The sequence below is a fragment of the Cervus canadensis genome, chromosome X (genome assembly GCF_019320065.1).
Source record: "Cervus canadensis isolate Bull #8, Minnesota chromosome X, ASM1932006v1, whole genome shotgun sequence".
Classification (NCBI taxonomy): Eukaryota; Metazoa; Chordata; class Mammalia; order Artiodactyla; family Cervidae; genus Cervus; species Cervus canadensis.
Genome location: NC_057419.1, coordinates 2,514,978 through 2,536,219, shown reverse-complemented (window position 1 = coordinate 2,536,219; position 21,242 = coordinate 2,514,978). Strand labels below are relative to the sequence as shown.

General features: G+C 40.4%; 1 protein-coding gene across 2 annotated transcripts; it reads right to left on the bottom strand.

The window, feature by feature from the left end:
* Window positions 1–1,596: 1,596 nt before the first annotated feature.
* On the bottom strand, window positions 1,597–3,466 carry BEX4 (brain expressed X-linked 4). Of its 2 annotated transcripts, none has more exons than XM_043460117.1 (3): window positions 3,044–3,466; window positions 2,536–2,614; window positions 1,597–2,192 (listed from the first exon to the last, which is right to left on the bottom strand). In XM_043460117.1, exon 3 carries the CDS (start codon window positions 2,185–2,187, stop codon window positions 1,825–1,827), a length of 363 nt encoding a protein of 120 aa, XP_043316052.1. In that variant the 5' UTR covers window positions 2,188–2,192; window positions 2,536–2,614; window positions 3,044–3,466; the 3' UTR covers window positions 1,597–1,824. The 2 variants fall into 2 exon arrangements, with proteins under 2 accessions (XP_043316052.1, XP_043316053.1); XM_043460118.1 differs by having other exon boundaries at window positions 2,912–3,339.
* Between the last annotated feature and the right edge of the window lie 17,776 nt (window positions 3,467–21,242).

Sequence of the window (21,242 nt, the reverse complement as noted above, 5' to 3'; positions counted from 1 at the left end):
TATCAGAAAGGATCTCAATAGGTTATTTACATGATGCTATACTCGACAAGTTGTGACGAATGTAGGAAACTTCCAAAAAGGAAAATGAGAGAGAAGGTATCTTGTGTGAAATACTCAAGAGTTTTCAGCTTCTTTCAGTTTACAGAGACCCCAGGGGCTGGTTTAAGATGTTAGAAATACATCTTATAAGGTGACATTATTTCTTATATGTAAAACTAAAACAGGCTTCTCAAAGTAATAATTCTTAACACTACTTGTGGGTGATGAACAGATGCTTTTTATTCTATTCTTTTTAAAAAATTTCTTGTTGTGACCCACAAAACTGATTTCAAGAGCTATAATTTGCAGCAATTCTCACTATGAAGAACACTGGATTGAAGAATATTTGAGATGTCTTTCTGCTCTATTCTAAAAATTAACCAGTCTACATTGGAAAGACAAAAAAGCAAAACACAGAAAAACAGCCTCAGTCTTGCTGAGTCTGGTCTTCTTCAGCTCATTGTCAGTTAAAATAGTGAAATATTCTCCATTTCCAGATGACAATGTCCTACAGAAAAAGCCCCAAGTCAGACTCCCCCACCAAAATGTACAGCAGAAGGTAACCTTGGTACTTGGCATCTCAACTCAAGTACCCCCATCTGCCATTGTCCCTACCTTTTATAATCAGGCTACTTTAAGGTCTTATACTTTTCTTTTTTAATGCTTTTGCCCAGTGAATTCAGGAAGTATTCATCATGTTATTACACTTACTTCGTTTATACTTAATGTGACATGATACACATATGTGTTCATGAAATACAGCTTCCTTGGTGGCTCAGCTTGTAAAGAATCTGCCTGCAATGTGGGAGACCTGGGTCCGATCCCTGGGTTGGGAAGATCCCCCAGAGGAGGGCATGGCAACCCACTCCAGGATTCTTGTCTGGAGAATCCTCATGGGCAGAGGAGCCTGTCATGCTGCAGTCCATAGGGTCGCACAGTCAGATGACTGAGCGACTAAGTAGCACTCTTGTTCTAAAGGATAGAAACCAGAGATCCCACATTCTCAAAGAGCTTCCCCCACTAAGGTATTTTTACAAAGATGGTGGACTCACACTCCTTGAAAACAGTAGGATATGCAAGAAGATTAAACCAGTCAATCCTAAAGAAAATCAACCCTGAATATTCATTGGAAGGACTGGTGCTGAAGCTGAAGCTCCAATACTTTGGCCACCTGATGCAAAGAGCCAACTCATTGGAAAAGACCCTAATGAGAAAGATTGAGGGCAGGAGGGGAAGGGGACAACAGAGAATGAGATGGTTGGATGGCATCACTGACTCAATGGACATGAGTTTGAGCAAACTCAGGGAGATAGTGAAGGACAGGGAAGCCTGGCATGCTGCAGTTTATGGGATTGCAAAGAGTTGGACACAACTTAGAGACTAAACAACAGCAATAATGCATTCTTAAAGTCCTATCAGATATTGAATTATGAATATGATCCTTCCTGGTTGGTTGAGGAGAAAAAATAACCAAAGACAATTGATATTTTGTGTCTAGGGAGCTAGAAGAGCAAAGGTAACATTAAAAAAAATAAAACAAGGTGTGTAAGAGGAAGATTGCTTTTAAAACTGCTTTATTAATTTCATATTATGAAAAGAATACTTTTTCTTATAACTGAATGATATTGCCCTCCTGACAGAAAGTTATACAATGAGACAAAATAGTATTCAGTTAGAAACTGGTAAGTGGAAACACCAAAAGATTTACAGAAAAAAGTAACTCACAAAAACTACAAGCATGTAGAGCAGAGGCCATATTATTAACCTCAGGAAAACTCTTAACATTCAAGGTATAAGGCAAAATTCATAATGATTGTCAGGTTCAGGAGTTTGATAGGGCACATGATGTCTCATCTGCTGCTTCTTAGTCTTTCTTTTGATTTCCATCATCTGCCCCACATGCTTTTCTACATTATCTCCCACTTCATTGTGATCAATATGCCTGTTGGGTATAGCCCACCGAAAATTAGGGACAAGTCGTCTAACCCATCCCAGCCTGATATTTCCTCCAGACTTCTGGACTTTGACCCCTCCCAAGTCGCGTGATTCCTCTCCAGTCTTCAAAGGGGCCTGGTCCCCTCCTTCGTTTTCCTGTTGGGCATCTTCCATGTTGAAACTTTCTATTGCTCGTTCCTCTTTGGAAGCCATTGCTCCTAGGAGACAAAAGATGCAACAAGGGACTATTTTCTGGGTGGAATGATCAGCACCGAGGACAGAGGCCCTACTACGCACCTCTCAATATTCCCAGTCCTGGTGGTCAAAGGCTTTTCAAATTTTCCTTTTCCCACCTGAGAGGCCTCCTATGCCCTCTAGGAAGCCCCCAGTCCGAGCATTAACCCCCTCCCGCGCTCCAAAGCCCCCATTTTCCCTGCCGATCCAGGCCCAGGTCTCTGCAGGCACCAAAATGGAGGACGGGGTTGCAGGGAGCATTTGGAGTCTTAGGGTTTTCCCCACGTTCCCCCTCCCCACCACCTCCCAACTGTCCCTCGCACCGACCTGGGCCTATCCTTTCTGTCTCCTGCTCCTCCTGATTCTTGCTGCAAGTGCGCCGCCGCAACACTTCCGACTCGCAGACCTGCAGAGGGTCGGGGTGGGGGCAGGGGGCTGCTGCAGCCGGGCGCTCGGCTCCTTCCTGGCCCTGCGTCCCCTACCCCCAGCTACCCCCACCCAGTGTGCCCCGCTCCCATGCTCAACCGCCCCCTTCCCAGTCCCCACACGCCGCACCGACCAACATTTTCTAACCCGAGAAGAACGGGGGCGGGGCAGGGGTGTGGGAAAAGCTCGCGATGGTGCGAGAAGCAGGTGTTAGCAAGGGCCTGCCGCCTTAAGACCTCCCGGCCCGTCCCCCACCCCAGCCCCCGGGAAGGCCTACCGCTTTCCGCGGCCAAATGCCGGGTGTCGGGGCGGGGGCGGGGTGGCGTTGGAGCTGCAGTCTCCACTCCGAGGCAACGGACTCCCGAGGAGAGGTCCGCCATCTTTGCGGACCCCACTCCGGGTCCCTTACCTGCTCCTCTCGCTTCTCCTCCTCTTAGGGGTCGTCCCCGGCCCGGGCTCCCTCGGGGCCACTCGGAGCAGGTACCAAGAGGCGAGGGGGCGACCGCCGGGTCTGACGCGAAAGCGGGGCGTGCAAGCAAGATTAGGCACTGGCCGGTCACGTGGGGCTTGTGTCGCCGCGGAAAGCCACGCCCTCGTCCCGCCCTTCCTGCCCCTCGGGGTCTTGCAGAGCCAGCGGTGCCTCGCAGAGCCTTTGGTGGTGCACACACACCTTCCGTTGCCCCTCACTCCTCACCACCACCACCCGCCGCCCTGTGACACTTGTCCAGGAGCCGGCCGCAGAACCCTCCTTTCTTCACGTGTTCTTGGGCCTTTCTTTGCCGGCCACCTAAGGGCAATATCTTCCCAGGGGCCGATAGCCATTCCCATTTCTCTTCTGAGGACTTGCCTTTTCCCTCCTCTGCACTCTGGATACACCCCTCCACCTGCCGGGATTTAGACGCAGCATTTTAAAGGATGCTAAACCCCTCAACACTGAAGATAATCACACTTTAATGCAATATTCTAAAAAACAAAATTAATGCAAGAATATCTGTGATGAGCAAGGTGTCCCACACACTTCACTTCCAAGCTGTTATTCTCATTCATTCATGATTGTCTCAATCATTGTCTCAATCTTGGTCTCAATCATTCATCATGATTGTCCACCGTTTTCTTATTTTCTCTGTACGCAAATACATGGGGGAGAGTGGGGAACAGGAAATGAGTCAAGGAGATGGTGTTGTTTCTAATTATTTTCACACTTTTTTGTTTTGTTCCTATTTTTGATTAAAAATTCCTTCTATTTATAGTTTACATTATCTTTTATTATGGAAAATTTCAAACATATGCAAAAATAGAACAGTATAATGAAAGACAATGTACTCATCACTGAGCATACACAACAACTGAAAATGTATCGGGACAACTCATGGCCAATCTTATTTAATCTATATCCCCTTACCCACTTTCCACCCTTAGAGATTATCTTTGAAGTAAATCCCAGACATATCACTTTGTGCACTTCTACAAGGACTCTTTTAATTACAACCATTATACCATTAACATGTGCTTAAGTTGCTTCAGTTGTGTCTGACTCTTTGTGACCCTGTGGATCATAGCCTTCCAGGCTCTTCTGTCCATGGGATTCTCCAGGCATGAATACTGGAGTGTGTTGCCATGCCCTCCTCCAGGGAATCTTCCTGACCCAGGGATGGAATCCATGTCTCCTTCGTCACCTGCACTGCAGGTAGATTCTTTACCAATAAGCCACTGGAGAAGCCCCTTGGCTATGACAATTTGATGGTACTGTGTCTTGGTGAGTGTATCCTGCTTTGTTTGTTGAGCTTCTTGGATGTGTGTGTTTGTGATTTTCCTTGAATTTTAAAAGTTCTATCCATCATTTCTTCAAATAATCTTTCTTCCTTCTCTCATTCTCTTTTTTCTTTCTTCTCTTCAGACTGAGTAATAGACTTACCTTAAAGTTCCCTGATTCCTTCTTCTGCCTGTTTACATTTGATGTTGAACCTTGATATTGAATTTTTCATTTCAGCTATTGTACTTTTCAGCTTCAGGATTTCTGTTGGTTCCTATTTATAATTTTTTTTTCCTGTTTATTGATATTCCCTATTTGGTGAGACATCATTTTCCTGGTTTATTTTAGTTCTTTATCCTTTACTATTTTGATCGTATTAAAGACAGTTGATTTAAAGCTTTTGCCTAATAAGTCCAATCTCTGGGCTTTCTGAGGAATGTGCATGCTAAGTTGCTTCAGTCGTGCCTAACTCTTTGTGACCCCATGAACTGTAGCCCACAAGGCTCTTCTGTCCATGGGATTCTCCAGGCAAGGATACTGGAGTGGGTTGCCATGCCCTCCTCCAGGGGATCTTTCCGACCCAGGGATTGAACCCACATCTCTTATGTCTACCTGCATTGCCAGGCAAATTCTTTACAACTAGCACCACCTGGGAAGCCCTTCTGGGGGACAGTTTCTACTAATTTTATTTTTCCTGTGAATAAGCCATATTTTATTTGCATGCCTCATAATTTGTTTCCTGTTGAAACTGGACATTTTGACTATTACTATGTGATGAAGGAGTCTTTGGGCCTAGAAAAGAAAACAACAGTCTCAAAGGCCCTTGCTGAATCATCTAACTTCGGAGAAGAGAAAACAGAACTTTAGGTCCCACCCTGATGCTCCAGGCTGGTTGCATCTATCTGGGACTTATCATCCCCTGTCCAAAAACCTTCCACCACCTACACCTGCCCAAAAGACTTATCACCCTCTGCCCAACTACAAATGCCATCTCAACTAAAGAATACCCCAAACATCCTGCCTGATTAACATTTCCCTGATTGCTTCCACAAACCTCCCTATAAATATGGAGCCTCCCTGATCCCTCTCGGTGCTTAGTCTGGTCGTTAGGCTGACTGTTGCCCCTCCTTGCCTGAACAAAGGTAACCTACTTCTGTTGAGGTCGTCTTTCCTTTTTTGCCTCGGCCTGAACTATACCTTACCTGTGATACCTCTGGGAATCATATTCTTCCCTCTCCCCTGGATTTGTTGTTGCTGGCCATTGTGATTTGTAGTTGAATTTTTGTTTAGAGATTTTTCAAAACTGTTTTTGTAAAGTCTTCATCCTTTATCATGTGTGTCCACTGAAGTCTGTGTTGCCTAAACTTAGTGATCAGCTGGTGTTTGGACAGTTTATATAAATACCTGGAGTCAATAAAAGTTAAGAAGAAAAAAGAAGAAACACTCTTCCAAGTCTTTGCTGATTGGTTCTTGCTGGGGGAATTCATTCAGTGTTTAGCCAGGAAATTTACAACTATCTTAGTTTTTACTTCCTACTTCAGACTTTCCCTGGGTGGCTCAGATGGTAAAGAGCCTGCCTGCAGTGCGGAAGACCTGGTTTCAATCCTCGGGTTGGGAAGATCCCCTGGAGAAGGAAATGGCAACCCACTTCAGTATTTTTGCCTGGAGAATCCCAAGGACAGAGGAGCTTGGTGGGCTACAGTCCATGGGGTCGCAAAAAGTCAGACACAACTGAGTGACTAACACTTTCTTTTCTTTCAGAGTCTGAAGGACATCCAGAGGTGAAAGCTTGGGGTCTCCTCAGGCCTGTAAAGCACATTCCCATTCTGGGCATATGTGTGGCCTTCTTGATCCCCCTGTATATTAGAGAACTTTTAAAAGCCCTTATTTCCCCACGTGTCTCCTTTCACAACCTCTTTCTCCCAGTTTTTTCATTACATTTATTGTTTATTCTGAGTTTTGTCCTTTGCCCTAGGCAGCTAGGGCAAATATCTGAGCCTTTAAATGCTTTTAGCAAAAACCACTTTACTCCTTGGGGAAGCTCTGAATCAGGCAAAACAAAGAGAAGCATTCTGCCAGATGAGTTGAGATCCAGAGCTACAATTCACTGAGAATAAACTCCATAATGCTCCTTCTGGTACTAGCAACCTTCACCAGTTGATCTGGGGTGTTGGGGATGACTACTTGGCAGTTTAAAATACCACAGCACTCTCACTGCAACACAGGAGCTTCTCTCTTCAACAGGTTTTCCCCTGGTAGATAACAAATGGAATATTTCCTGTCATATCAGTAAACAAAGGATGTCACAGTCATCAACAATTGTAGCCACCACTGAAACTGAGCTGATGAACCCTGAGGGAACTCAGGGAGCAAGGAATACCTTCCATTTAGCAGCCATCAGACTGCAACTACTTCTTACTCTGAGCCCTGAGGAAACTCAGGATATGAAAACACAGGATACTGGCCCCAGATAGCTGAGGTGCACATCAAAGGAATGATTACAGTGAGTCCAGACTCTTGCATCTCCCCATACAGAGAAAAGCACTAAATTCTGTAACTTGACATATCTGGTTTCTCTAACCAACAGCAGTCTTTTGATGTTCCTGACTACCTGCTCTTTGTTGCAAAACTCCTATATATACTGGCTCCTCCCTCACCTCCTTGGAGCAGCAGTTTCTCAGAGCTATCTGGGATGCTGTCTCCCCAGCTGAAGCCCTCATTTTGCCCCAGATAAAACTTAACTCACACCTCCCACGTTGTGCATTTTTTTCTAAGGCAACATTGCTGTAGTTGTTTGTGTTTTTTATTTTTTTGTTTGTGTTTTTAAAAAATTAGATTCCAGTGTGATGCAAAAGTTTGTTCTGACAGTTTTTGGTATAGACTCTGGATTTCTTATTACTCTGCCATTTTTGAGATGTCTTCTCTGTATGTTTTTAAACTCTCTACAATATATGTCAGCATGCAGTTTTCTTTCAAAATTAACCTAAGAAAGCAGTACAAGATTATGCTTGATTTTCAGTAATTTTAAAGTAGAATACTTGGTTAATTATAATGTTTGGTACTTTGTCACAAATAAATTTATATATTTGACTTGATTAAAAAACATGCTCTCTGGAATATAGCTATGGGAATTTCATATTTCTAAATATGTTTAAAAGTTATTACAAGGTTAAAAATTATACATGAATATCAAAAATAAGTTTTGTTACCATTGTGAATAGTAAATATTTGGGTACTGTTTGAGTTCTTCTCAATTAAAAAAATCATTTCTATTCAAAACAAATTTACTTAAGTTTTAAAGGTTACTAGTACATGTTTTCCCCATTTACCTCATGCTCTTACCATGTCTGGTTACAGGAGCCTTCCTTCCCTTAAGTCTCACAAAAATAATCAGGAAAAAAGATGAGAGAAAAAATAACTACACATGACAAAAGATCCAAAATGATAATGAAAGTGAAAGTGAAAGTTGCTCAGTCGTGTCCGACCCTTTGTGACCCCATGAACCATACAGTCCATGAAATTCTCCAGGCCAGAATACTGGAGTGGGTAGCTTTTCCTTTCTCCAGGGGATCTTCCCAACCCAGGGATTGAACCCAGATCTCCGGCACTGCAGGCAGATTCTTTACCAGCTGAGCCAAAAGGGAAGCTCAAAAATGATAATAAAACATCATAATGAAATAGAATAAGTCCTAGCAGCATTAAAAAACCCCATTTGTGCAACACGCTATTTCTAGTCATATGGAAATCAGCACAAGATACAACCACACTTGCTCCATGAGCCAGACTGTGGAGTTATCCAGAAATTACCAACTCACAAAATGAAAGAAGGATTTGCATATTAAAATTCAGAGCTCTAATACTTGAAATATACCACGTAGACTTTGAGATTGAGGATCCATGTTATTAATTTTGCAAAAGCATCAACCTCATTTTTCAGCCATAATTGCAGAGACTGAAATGCAAGTTTTCTGACTCTGCATTAGGTATATTTCTCATCACACAAGTATACTTCTTAGTTCAATTCTCCACGTCAGGGATTTCTGGGATAAAGTTACAATACAATATCCTTTAACATTCTCCCCTCTCCCCTAATAGGCAAGACGTGGCTTGCAAAGTAAACATCCTAGTGGGTTATATGCAGAGGGAAGCAGGGCATTACAAAAGGAGGGATAAGTCTAGTGAAGTGGGAGAGTTACCTATCCAAAGTGGATAGAACACATAAACAGCCACTCCACAGGTTTCTTTTGTGGCTATCCTAGATAGAAAGACCCATGGTTGGGCCCACTCTAAAGAGGTTCATCCCAGGGGTAACATCTTGTAAAGGAAAGAGCACAGCTGAATTGGGAGATGAACACCTGGGCTCTTAATACTGGTTCTGTCATATGCTCACTGAAGACTCTTGATGTTCATATGTTGGGAGTTCCTTGGTGCCCATTTTTGTCCACCTTTCCCTTTCATTCCACATTCTCTCCTTTGGCAGCCATCTCACCTATACTTATATCTTCAATCGCCATTCATCCACATATGATTTCTGTGTTTCCCTCTCTAGGTCAGTCTCTGATCTAAATATCTTGCTACATTCCTAATATTCCCACTTGGGTATACAAAAATATTGAAAAATTGAGATGGTTCATCATGTTCCCACCAGAAAGGATCCATTATACATTGCTCATCCCAGTTGATATCACTATCTGTCACACAGATAATCAGGTGAAACAACTGAGGATCACACTAACACCTCCTTCTATATCCCCCATCCAGCTCTCAAATCTTTCATGAGTTCATCTGTTTGTTCATTATTTCATATGTCCTTTTGTCTAGTAGAAAGAAGACTATTGCTGGCTCAAGGGAGAATGGGGATAATCAATCACACAGTCAGAGTCCTAGAGTGACCCATTGCAATTAGAAGGGGCTACTTTAGGAAGTTTTTTTCACAGCAGGCAAAGTAGGGAGCATAGGTGGTGAGGCAGGTAAATTGGTATGTTTGGTGCTAGGGCCATATAGATAATCTCTTCTGTGATAGCATCTACTTTTCCAAAGAAACAAGAAGCCAAAAGAGCAGTTAAAAATGTTGAGGTCTGAGAGAATGTTGAAGGTTTGTACACAGAATAGATTGTTGTGCCACAGGGTTCTCGGATACGGAGAAAGTATATTGACTATGGAAATGTGGTAAATTTGCCAGCTAGGCCTGAGTTCTTTTCCATATCTTACAATAGCTTCCCTTGTACTTTTTTTTCTCACAACTCTCCCTACTTTTTCCACCAGGTTCCAGTCACACTGGTTTTTATCTTTTTCTGGAACAAGTCATACTCACTCCCACTTCAGAGTATGCTATTCCTTAGGCTAATATCAAAAGATTGCATACACACTCAGCTCATTCTTATCATCAAGGTCTCAGCTGAAATGTTATGTCCATAGCATGGCCTTCTCTAGTGACAAAACATGGTGCAGCTCCAGGGATCATCATGTACATTGTAGTCAAAGTAAGTGATGATCTTTAAAGTTGTCAAACTGGGTGACCCTGGAAATCCTTGACTGCTCTCTACATAAATGTTATTTTTGATCCCATTTCTCTGTTTTATTTTCTTCATGGCACTCCTTGCTCATTGAAATTATATTATTTATTTTATGTGTATCCAAAAAATAATGGAAGCCCTATAAAGGGAGGGGCCTTTCCTGTCCTAAGCACCCAGTAAACAAGTGCTGCATGGTTCAGTTTTTACCTACCAGGTACACCGATACAGAAACAGATAAAGTTGAATGGCAAAATCAAATTCTTGAGTTCTAGACTCCAGGGAATGTATTTAGCAGGTCTGGGTTAAGGTCTTAGAAGTTGCGATTTTAACAAGATCCCAGCTGATTCTTATAAAAGTGACCTGTGCCTCACGCTTGCTGCTACTGCTGCTGCTAAATCGCTCCAGTCGTGTCTGACTCTGTGCGACCCCATAGATGGCAGCCCACCAGGCTCCCTTGTCCCTGGAGGGACAAGGCAAGAACACTGGAGTGGGTTGCCATTTCCTTCTCCAGTGCCTCATGCTTAGGCCAATGCATCTTTTAAAATGTTTCCCTCATTCTCAGACATAAATTGTGGCAATATTTTCTTAGTTTGGTCTCCCAAAGTAAAAGAAATAAAATAAAAACAAGCAAATGGGACCTGATTAAACTTATAAGCTTTTGCACAGCAAAGAAAACCATAAACAAAATGAAACAACAACCTACAGACTGGAAGAAAATCCTTGCAAATGATGTGACCAACAAGGGACTAACTTCTAAAATATACAAACAGCTCATACAAGTCAGTATCAAAACAAACAACTCAATCATAAAATGGGAAGAAGACCTAAATAGACATTTCTCCAAAGAAGACATTCAGATGGCCAATAGGCACATGAAAATTTGCTCAACATCGCTAATTGTTAGAGAAATGCAAATCAAAACTACAATGAGGTATCACCTCACACTGGTCAGAATGGCTATCACCAAAAAGTCTACAAACAATAAATGCTAGAAAGAGTGTGGAGAAAATGGAACCTTCCTACACTGTTGGTGGGAATGGAAATTGGTGCATGCTCTATGGAGAACAGTACGAAGATTCCTTAAAAAAAAAAAAAAATAGAGTTACCATATGATCCAGCAGCCCCACTCCTTGGCATATATCTGGAAAAGATGAAAACTCTTACTTGAAAAGATACATGCACCCAAATGTTCATAGCAGCACTATTTACAATAGTCAAGATATGGAAGAAACCTAAATGTCCATTGACAGATAAATGGATAAAGAAGATGTGGTACATATATACAATGGAATATTACTCAGCCATAAAAAATGAAATGTCATTTGCAGCAACATGTATGAACCTAGAGATTATCATACTAAGTGAAGTAAGAGAGAGACATATATGATGTCACATGTAGAATCTAAAAAATAGTACAAATGAAGTTATTTATAAAACAGAAACAGACTCATGGACATAGAAGACAAATTATGGTTACCAAAGGGAAAGTGGGGGGAGGGACAAATTGGGAGTATGGGACTAATAGATACAAACTACTATGTATAAAATAGATAAACAATAAGGATGACTGTATAGCACAGGGAGCTATATTCAACATCCTGTAAAAACCATAATGGAAAAGAACCTGAGACTTACTTGGATAAATCTCTGTACTTTGAATTCAGGGCGCATGGTTCTATATATATGTATATGTATGTATATGTATATATATATATATATATATATATATATATATATTTCTGATTTAACAAGAATGTAAACATTTGCCTTTTGCAATCCCTTTTATTTTCACTTCTTTAAATTATTCATTAACTGATATAATATACAAAACATCAAATGAATATTTTGTACCTAGAAGGTGATGATGAATTTGTCCTGGTATTCTGAATGTTAACATTCCTGAGTGGCTAGGAGGACTCCATATTTTTATCTCATTTAATCAATGAGGCTGGTGGAAGGGAGTGGCCTGTCCAAAATGCCTTTATGATGAGAACTTCTAACTCTCATTTCAATGTTCTACTTAGCCAAGTCAATATCACACTGTGTGCTTCCTTATCAGCTTCAGTGCCTTAAGATCAAAGTTCACAAACTTTTTTGATGTTAAATCTAAAAGTCAAAATAAGACAACTGGAGAGCTTTTTAAATAGAAGGGTAAGGGGAGATTTTCTTCTTCTACTCTGGACTTGACTGTAGATGATTCAATTAAATGGAAAGGATATAATGACATTCTTTCTCTAGGACTCCATCTGGCAGCCAATTCTACATAACAAATTGGCACAGAAACTCGTGTGGGCATGTGATGAATTTGTATGTTTATCCATTTATGCTGTTACATTTTCAAGTAATAGGGAATCCTCTAGTAGTCAAACTTTTCCATTCATGTTCAGGACATCTCTTTTAATAATGGAAGGGGCACTTTAGATCAGATGGAGAGAGACTTCTGCTTTACTAGGCAGGACTACACCCACTCTCAGCTGGAAGAAGTTACAGAAGAAAAAGACCTCTGCCCCAATTCCCAAGAAATATTTTGAGTATGAAGTCTTTCATTGGGAAGTTGTTAAGGGTGACACACTGACTGAAACCACCCACCCTGACCAGGCACCACAGTAACCATTTGCATGAGTTATTTTATGACAGGAGGTCCTGGTAAGGAACACAGAACTAACAAGCCACCACCAACCAGAAAAATTCAGGAAATGTCAAAAAGAGACATCACATGTCCTAACACCTCCCAGAATCCTTCTCGCTGTCATCTATCTTGGCTGAGCAATGCGAGTGCCACCAGGAAGAACCCTGAATCAGAATGATTGGAGAAAGAAAAGCTGGAAATTAATCCCATCACCATAAATCCAAGACTTTGAGCCACATGGCAGAGCAGTCTTCCTGGGTTCCTTTACCCTCCTGCTCTCCACCCAGGGGCCCCTTCCCAATAAAGTCTCTTGTTTTGTCACACACACACACACAAAGAATGTAGGGGGCAAAGTGGGAATCAAAATGGCATCTTCTGAAATGCCCCACTAGGTGCCCAACATTGGTACTTTAAAAATGAGGAAGGCTGAGTGTCAGAGCAGTTAAATATCATTTTCAGGTCCCACATTTATAAGGCTAAGGTCATCTCTGCAAGGGTTGTCTGACTCTAGTGACCATGGTCTCACCACTTGAACTTCTCTTCTATATGGTGACCTTGCAAGGATGAGGAATGAATGAGTTTATGCTTTCTGGGTAGGGAAATCTGTGCTGAGTGGTACAGGTTACCAGAGGATTTGTACTAATATTTATCTTCCTCCAATTGAAGATTTCTGATCGATACACAGGATTAGAGCTCATGTAAGAAGTCTGGGATGAAATGTGGATAGGATCCCAGCAGATACCTAATACATGCATGGTAGCCATGTTCTATTTTACTCTTTCTTTTTTTATTTTTTACTTTTAATAGTTAAATTTTTTTTTAATTTATTTATTTTGATTGGAGGCTAATTACTTCACAATATTGTAGTGGTTTTGCCATACATTGACATGAATTAGCCATGGGTGTACATGTGTTCTCCATCTTGAACTCCCCTCCCACCTCCCTCCCCATCCCATCCCTCTGGGTCATCCCAGTGCACCAGCCCTGGGCACCCTGTCTCATGCATCGAATCTGTACTGGAGATATGTTCCACATGTGATAATATACATGTTTCAATGCTATTCTCTCAAATCATCCCCCGACCCCGCCTTCTCCCACAGAGTCCAAAAGACTGTTAAATACATTTGTGTCTGTTTTGCTGTCTTGCATATAGGGTTATTGCTACCATCTTTCTAAATTCCATTATATGCGTAAGTATACTGTATTTGGTGTTTTTCTTTCTGGCTTACTTCACTCTGTATAAAACTCTCACTGTTTGCAGATGACATGATCCTCTACATAGAAAACCCTAAGGACACCACCAGAAAATTACTAGAGCTAATAAATGAATATAGTAAAGTTGCAGGATATAAAATTAACACACAGAAATCCCTTGCATTCCTATACACTAACAATGAGAAAACAGAAAGAGAAATTAAGGAAACAATTCTTTTCACCGTTGCAACAAAAAGAATAAAATACTTAGAAATATAGCTACCTAAAGAAACAAAAGACCTATATAAAGAAAACTGTAAAACACTGATGAAAGAAATCAAAGAGGACACAAACAGATGGAGAAACATACCATGTTCATGGACCAGAAGAATCAATATAGTGAAAATGAGTATACTACCCAAAGCAATCTATAGATTCAGTGCAATCCCTATCAAGCTACCAACGGGATTCTTCACAGAACTAGAACAAATAATTTCACAATTTGTATGGAAATACAAAAACCCTCGAATAGCCAAAGTAATCTTGAGAAAGAAGAATGGAACTGGAGGAATCAACCTGCCTGACTTCAGGCTATACTACAAAGTTAGTCATCAAGACAGTATGGGACTGGCACAAAGACAGAAATAAAGATCAATGGAACAAAATAGAAAGCCCAGAGATAAATCCACACACCTATGGGAACCTTATCTTTGACAAAGGAGGCAAGAATATACAATGGAGAAAAGACAATCTCTTTAACAAGTGGTGCTGGGAAAACTGGTCATCCACTTGTAAAAGAATGAAACTAGAACACTTTCTAACACCATACACAAAAATAAACTCAAAATGGATTAAAGATCTAAATGTAAGACCAGAAACTATAAAACTCCTAGAGGAGAACATAGGCAAATCACTCTCCGACATAAATCACAGAAGGATCTTCTATGACCCACTTCCCAGGGTAATGGAAATAAAAGCAAAAATAAACAAATGGGACCTAATTAAACTTAAAAGCTTTTGCACAACGAAGGAAACTATTTTACTCTTTCTGAGTCTGATTATTCTCTCTGCAAACTAAAGTTGCTGGACTAGGTAACTGGTAAGGTCCCTTTCTGCTTTGTTTTTATAAGGGCTAAAGATGTCTACTTGGTAGTTTTTGTATGCTACAAAGTGAGTCAGAGTTCCTCATCAACACCCCATCCCTCCTTGTAGGCTGTACTTCTGCCATATGAGACTGTCTCCTGGCTGTGTACCCCAAACACATTGGGTACATTTCCTCTTCCATGTTCTTTGCATAGTCAAGAATATCCATATATGTATTCCACCTCCTCTCAACAATCCTACTCCTCCTGTACGATTTAGCTCAAAACTCATCTCCTTCCCTCATGATTCTGACTGGCCTTGCCTGGCACACAGTATTTTCTCAAGAAGGACAAAACAAAAGAATGAGGCAAAAAAAAAAAAAAAAAAAAAGAATGAGGCCATTGCAGTGAAGGCTTAATATTCTTAATGCATAAAAGCAATAAATATCAGGACATGTGGTTAATTGTATTGGTAACTAGGGAAATGGAGGTGAAAACAATAGAAAGCAATATTTCAGAGTAATCAGTTGAGGAAGACTTATTTTAAAATTCTCTAAATACCAAAGTTCTGGTTTGTTTTTGGTTTTATTTTTTGTTTGTATGATACATGAATTGAGAATTTTCACCCATTGCTGGTGGCAGTTTAAAAAGGTAGAAACATTTGGGGGCATAATTTTATAATTTCAAGTAAATCTTATTCATATCCTAAGACTCAGATGTTTCATGCTTAGGCACATAACACCTGGAAACTCATATATACATACATACATATATTAATAAAACACTATATTACTTAAGGAGTGGGGCAAGTATTTTGTAATACTTTTTAAGGCCACATAGTTTGTTAAGAGGATTACTAGGATTCTAACCCTGATTTTTCTCACTCTACACTAGCATACTGACTCCCCCACAGATAGTTGCCTTTTGAGACTCAGGTTCGGATTTGTGTAAATTTATTTGATGTGAAAACCCTGGTAGAATCTTGCAGGTGTAAAGGACAGAACAACTAAGTAGGAGGTTGTAGACAAGTTTAGGGTTGAACAGAGAGAGAGGTGTGAAGTAAGAGTTTGAATTCAGGTCGCCAATGCCTGGCACATAGAAGTTGCCCATAAATATATAGTGAAAGGAGGAATGAAATGTCAATATTGGAAAGATCAGTCTCTGACAGTGATCATATTTGTTTCCAACATTTTCTTAATTATATACAAGATAAAGGCTTGTTTTATACTTTCAGTTTTAGAATCTTCTTTGTAAAAATTAATTTTTAAAATGTTAATTGCTTTGACAATGTGAAATATGAACTTTGGGTGATAAAGTATATGTAGGTTTATTGATTGTAACAAATGTAGCACTCTGAGGTGGAATATTGGTAGTAGTGTGGGGGGAATTGTGTGGGTGTGCAGGGGCACAGGGTGTATGGGAACACTCTGAACTCTCTGTACTGCTCAATTTTTCCTTGAATTTAAAGCTGATCTACAAAATAAAGTCTACTTAAACAAACAAAAACATTTATTGCTTTGGTTTTCCTTCCTTGCTAAAAGAAAGTGTTTTTGCTTCGAGAAAATTTAGAAATTAGAGGTCTTCATCAGCTGGTGACAAGGACTGAAACTGCAACTTGAATCTCATGGTTGAGAATAACAGATTAGGAAGGGGTGAGGGAGGACTAGGGTTCCCTTAAACTCATGTAACAGACTTTTCTAGATGTGAAATGCAGCACAAGACCCTGTGCTTCCATTGCTACTACCTATGCAGCCTCTGAGCCTCATGACAGACAGATTCTACCTGATCAGTAAAATTTGGGATGATGGTATACATAGTTTCTAACTTGCTTCCTCCCCTCTTCATGATTAATTATGGACATATTTTCAGAAAAGTAAATCTCTCATTACAACAATAATTTGCAAATAAATTTAAGACCAGATTCCAATCTCCTGTTTTAAAATGTTATTTTTATTGTAATTACATAAGTAGTAAATTTTGGATGTAAGGTAAATTCAAACAACACAGAAATACATATAATGTCTATATTTTGCCACAGCCCTGGAGATATCCATTATTGTAGTTGGTGTATGTATAATTTATATATAATGTACACTATTTGAAGAGCTTTATAGAAATACCATTTTGTCGGAGAACATTCTCCACATACAGCCACCTGTAAATGCTGAATTCAGTGTTTACACATTGTCCTGGCAATGCAGAAGAATCAGAAAAACTAAAGATTGTTTATCATATTCATCAACTTTTAGGCCTTGAACCCTCTATTTTCTTTACTAGGCCTTACATTTTCAACATTAATACAAACTGGCTTATGTTTCTCTTTTCAATGAATAGATAAACAAATATACCAAAACCCCCGAAAAACCCTTCCCTACAAATCAATATTCCTGAGCTACATCCTACCTTCTCTCTTTTCATTTTCACAAACAACAAACTTCTCAAAACGTGGGGAACTATTAATATATTCACAGTCTCCACATTCCAACTTCCCTGTCATTCCTCAGCCCATCCTTGTCTATTGCCTCTCCATTTAGCTCAAACTGTTCTTAACAAGGTCACCAATGGCATCATTGTTATAAAATCCAAAGGGGTTCCTTTCAGCCCATATCTATATAAGAGCCCATATTTCTGATGAAAACAATACATGCTCTTTGTTTCACCTTGTTAAAAAAAATCACAAACTCACAGAAAAGTTGCTGGTATAAAACAAAAGATCCTCTGCCCCACCCCCTTCTCTGGACCATAAGAGAGCAAGTTGCCGACACAATGCTGATGCTCTGTAGCTCCCAAATACTTTAGAGTGTATGTTTTAAAGACAATAATATTCTCCTGTGTAACTAGAAGACAATCATCAAAATCAGGAAGTTATCATTAATAATAGTTATTACAAGCTAATCCTTAGACCCTGTTCAAGTTTTTCCAATGGTCTTAACAATATCCTTCATAGCAAAAAGATACAGGACAGAATCTTAAATTGTCATGTCTCTTTAGTTTTCCACAGTCTAGCAAAGCTCCTCAGTCTTTTCTTGACTTTGATGACCTCAACATTTTTGAAGACTGTGAGTCAGTTATTTTAAACACTTTCCTCCCTCTCTTCCCTTACAATGCTTATTGCCTTGAGACATTCAGAGCCACAATTCTATATCTGACCACCAGGGGTATTTGTCCACATTGACTACATTTTACAAAGGAAAAGCTATAATTTTCTTTCTTTCTTTCTTTCTTTTTCTACTCTTATTTCAGTGACTCATCAAATTGTTTACTATTTCCATTATACTTTTCAAGTCTGTTTTGTGTATGACTTCTCTGGCATGTGATTGGTTTGAACCAACACTTCACCTAAGAAATTACATAAATGGCAAATAGGTACATGAAAAGATGATCAACATTATTAGTCAATATGGAAATGTAAATTAAAATTACAATGAGGCAACACTACACCCCTGTGTGAATGGCAAAAATTAAAAATAATGACTACACTAAGCACTGACAATATCGTGCTTGGAGGATTGAACTCTCATACACTGCTGATGAGAATGAAAAATGGTACAACCACTTCAGAACCAGTTTGGCAATTTCTCACAATATGGATCTTAAATTTGCCATATGCTCCAGCCATTGAACCCCTAAGTATTTACCCTACAGGAAGAAAGCATGTGTCCATCTAAAAACTTAAATACAAATGTTCACACTGGTGTCATTTAAAAGAGCTTCATATTGGAAACAACCTCATATCCATCACCAGATGAATGGATACAACAAATTGTGATATATCCATATAACAGAATACCATTCAGCAATGAAAAGAAATTACCTATACAGGCAACAAATGAATAAATCTACAAATAGGCTGAATGAAAGAAGCTAGAAAAAAGTACATTCTGTGCAATTCTATTTACATAAAATCATAAACAATGAAATTAATTAATAGAGACAGAAGTCTAGTGGTTTCCTGGGAATGGAAAAGATCCAGGGGAGGAAGTTTGAGGCCAGAGGCAGGTGGGTGGGGAGGTTACAAAGAGGCTCCTTTGTAGTGTTAGTTTCATGATATAGACATGAGGTAGGAGGTAGATGGACTCCCCACCACCCAGGAAAAGTAATTTAAGTTCCTTCCTTGTGGACAAAAACTCCAAACTATCAGTAGCAGAACAACTGAGAGAACAACCTAGATAAGAAGTAAAAGACCACATATTATTCATTCTTTCTCCTTCAGAGGCACAGGTCAGTAGTGGCCTGCCACAGGGACAGGGTTTCTGGATGCAGCAGACTTGGGAGGTGCAGTGTGGCATGAGTCCTCTTCAAGGAGGTCATCATTAGCTCCACTATAGAGCCACCAAGCAGATGACCCACAAACTGGAGACAAATTATACCAAAGAAGTTCTCACACTGTTGCAAAAGTTCTAGGGCCCACAACAGATTTCCCAAACTGGGGATGCAGTAAAAGGACTGAGAACTCCCAGGAAATTTGACTTTGAAGGCCAGTGGGGTTTGATTACAGAACTTCCCTAGGACTGGGGACACAGACTTTTGGAGGGCACAACAAAACCTTGTGTGCACCAGGACTCAGGAGAAAGGAGCAGTGTCCCCACAAGAGACTGAGGCAGACTTGCCTGTGTGTGTACAGAGTCTCTGGTGGAGGTCAACAGTGGCCTGCTGCACAGTCAGGGGCATGGACTACAACAGTCCTGGGAGCTGTGGTGTGCTGGCATAAGTCCTTTTGAAGGAGGTTGCCATTACAGCCATTACCACTACCATAGCTTGGCCTCAGGACAAACTACAGGTAGGGAACACAGCTCCACCCAGCAGCAGAAATTGGATTAAAGATTTACTGATCATGGCTTTGCCCAGCAGAGGAAGACCCAGTATTCCACATAGCTAGTCCCGCCCATCAGCAAGCTTGCACAAGCCTATCATCCTCATCCATCAGAGGGAAGACAATATGGAAACCACAATCACAGAAAACTAATCAAACTGATCATTTGGATCACAGCCTTGTATAACTGAATGAAACTATGAGCCATGCTGTGTAGAGCCTCCCAAGACAGACAGGTCATGGTGGAGAGTTCTGACAAAACATGGTCCACTGGAGAAGGGAATGGCAAACCACTTCACTATTCTTCCTTGAGAACCTCATGAACAGTATGAAAAGGCAAAAAGATATGACACTGAAAGATGAACTCCCCTAGTCGGTACGTGCCCAACATGCTACCAGAGGAGAGTGCAGAAATAGCTCCAGAAGAAAAGAAGAGGATGAGCCAAAGCAGAAAAAAATGCCCTGTTGTGGATATGTCTGGTGGTGAAAGTAGAGTCTGATGCTGAAAAAACAATATTGCATAGGCACTGAGAATGTGAGGTCCATGAATGAAGGTTAATTGCAAGTGGTCAAACAGGAGATGGCAAGAGTGAACATTGACAGTTTAGGGATCAGTGAACTAAAATGGATGGGAATGGATGAATTTACAAATGGGAACCCCTTATGATTATACAGTGGAAGTGAAAAATAGATTCAAGGGATTAGATCTGATAGAGTGCCTGAAGAGCTATGGATGGAGGTTTGTGACATTTTATAGGAGGTGGTAATCAAGACAGTCCCCAAGATAAAGAAATGCAAAAGGCAAAACGGTTGTCTGAGAAGGGCTTACAAATCACTGAGAAAAGAAGAGAAGCGAAAGGCAAAGGAGAAAAGGAGAGATACATCCATCTGAATGCAGAGTTCCAAAGAATAGCAAGGAGAGATAAGAAAGCCTTTTTCAGTGATCAATGCAAAGAATTAGAGGAAAACAATAGAATGGGAAATACTAGAGATCTCTTCAAGAAAATTAGAGCTATCAAGGGAACATTTCATGCAAAGATGGACACAATAAAGGCATGGACCTAACAGAAGCAGAAGATATTAAGAAGAGGTTGCAAGAATACACAGACGACCTATACAAAAAAGATCTTAATGATTCAGATAACCACAATGGGGTGATCACTCACCTAGAGCCAGACATCCCAGAGTGTGAAGTTAAGTGGGCCTTAGGAAGCATCACTATGGACAAAGCTAGTGGAGGTAATGGAATTCCAGCAGAGCTATTTCAAATCCTAAAAGATGACGCTGTGAAAGTGTTGCACTCAATATCCCAGCAAATTTGGAAAACTCAGCAGTGGCCACAGGACTAGAAAAGGTCAGCTTTCCTTCCAATCACAAAAAAGGGCAATGTCAAAGGATGTTCGAACTACCACACAATTGCACTCATCTCACATGCTAGCAAAGTAATGCTCAAAATTCTCCAAGCCAGACTTCAACAGTTCATGAACTGTGAACTTCAAGATGTTCAAGCTGGATTTAGAAAAGGCAGAGGAACCAGAGATCAAATAGCCAACATCTGTTGGATCATAGAAAAATTATCAAAGAGAATTCCAGGAAAACATCTACTTCTGCTTTATTGACT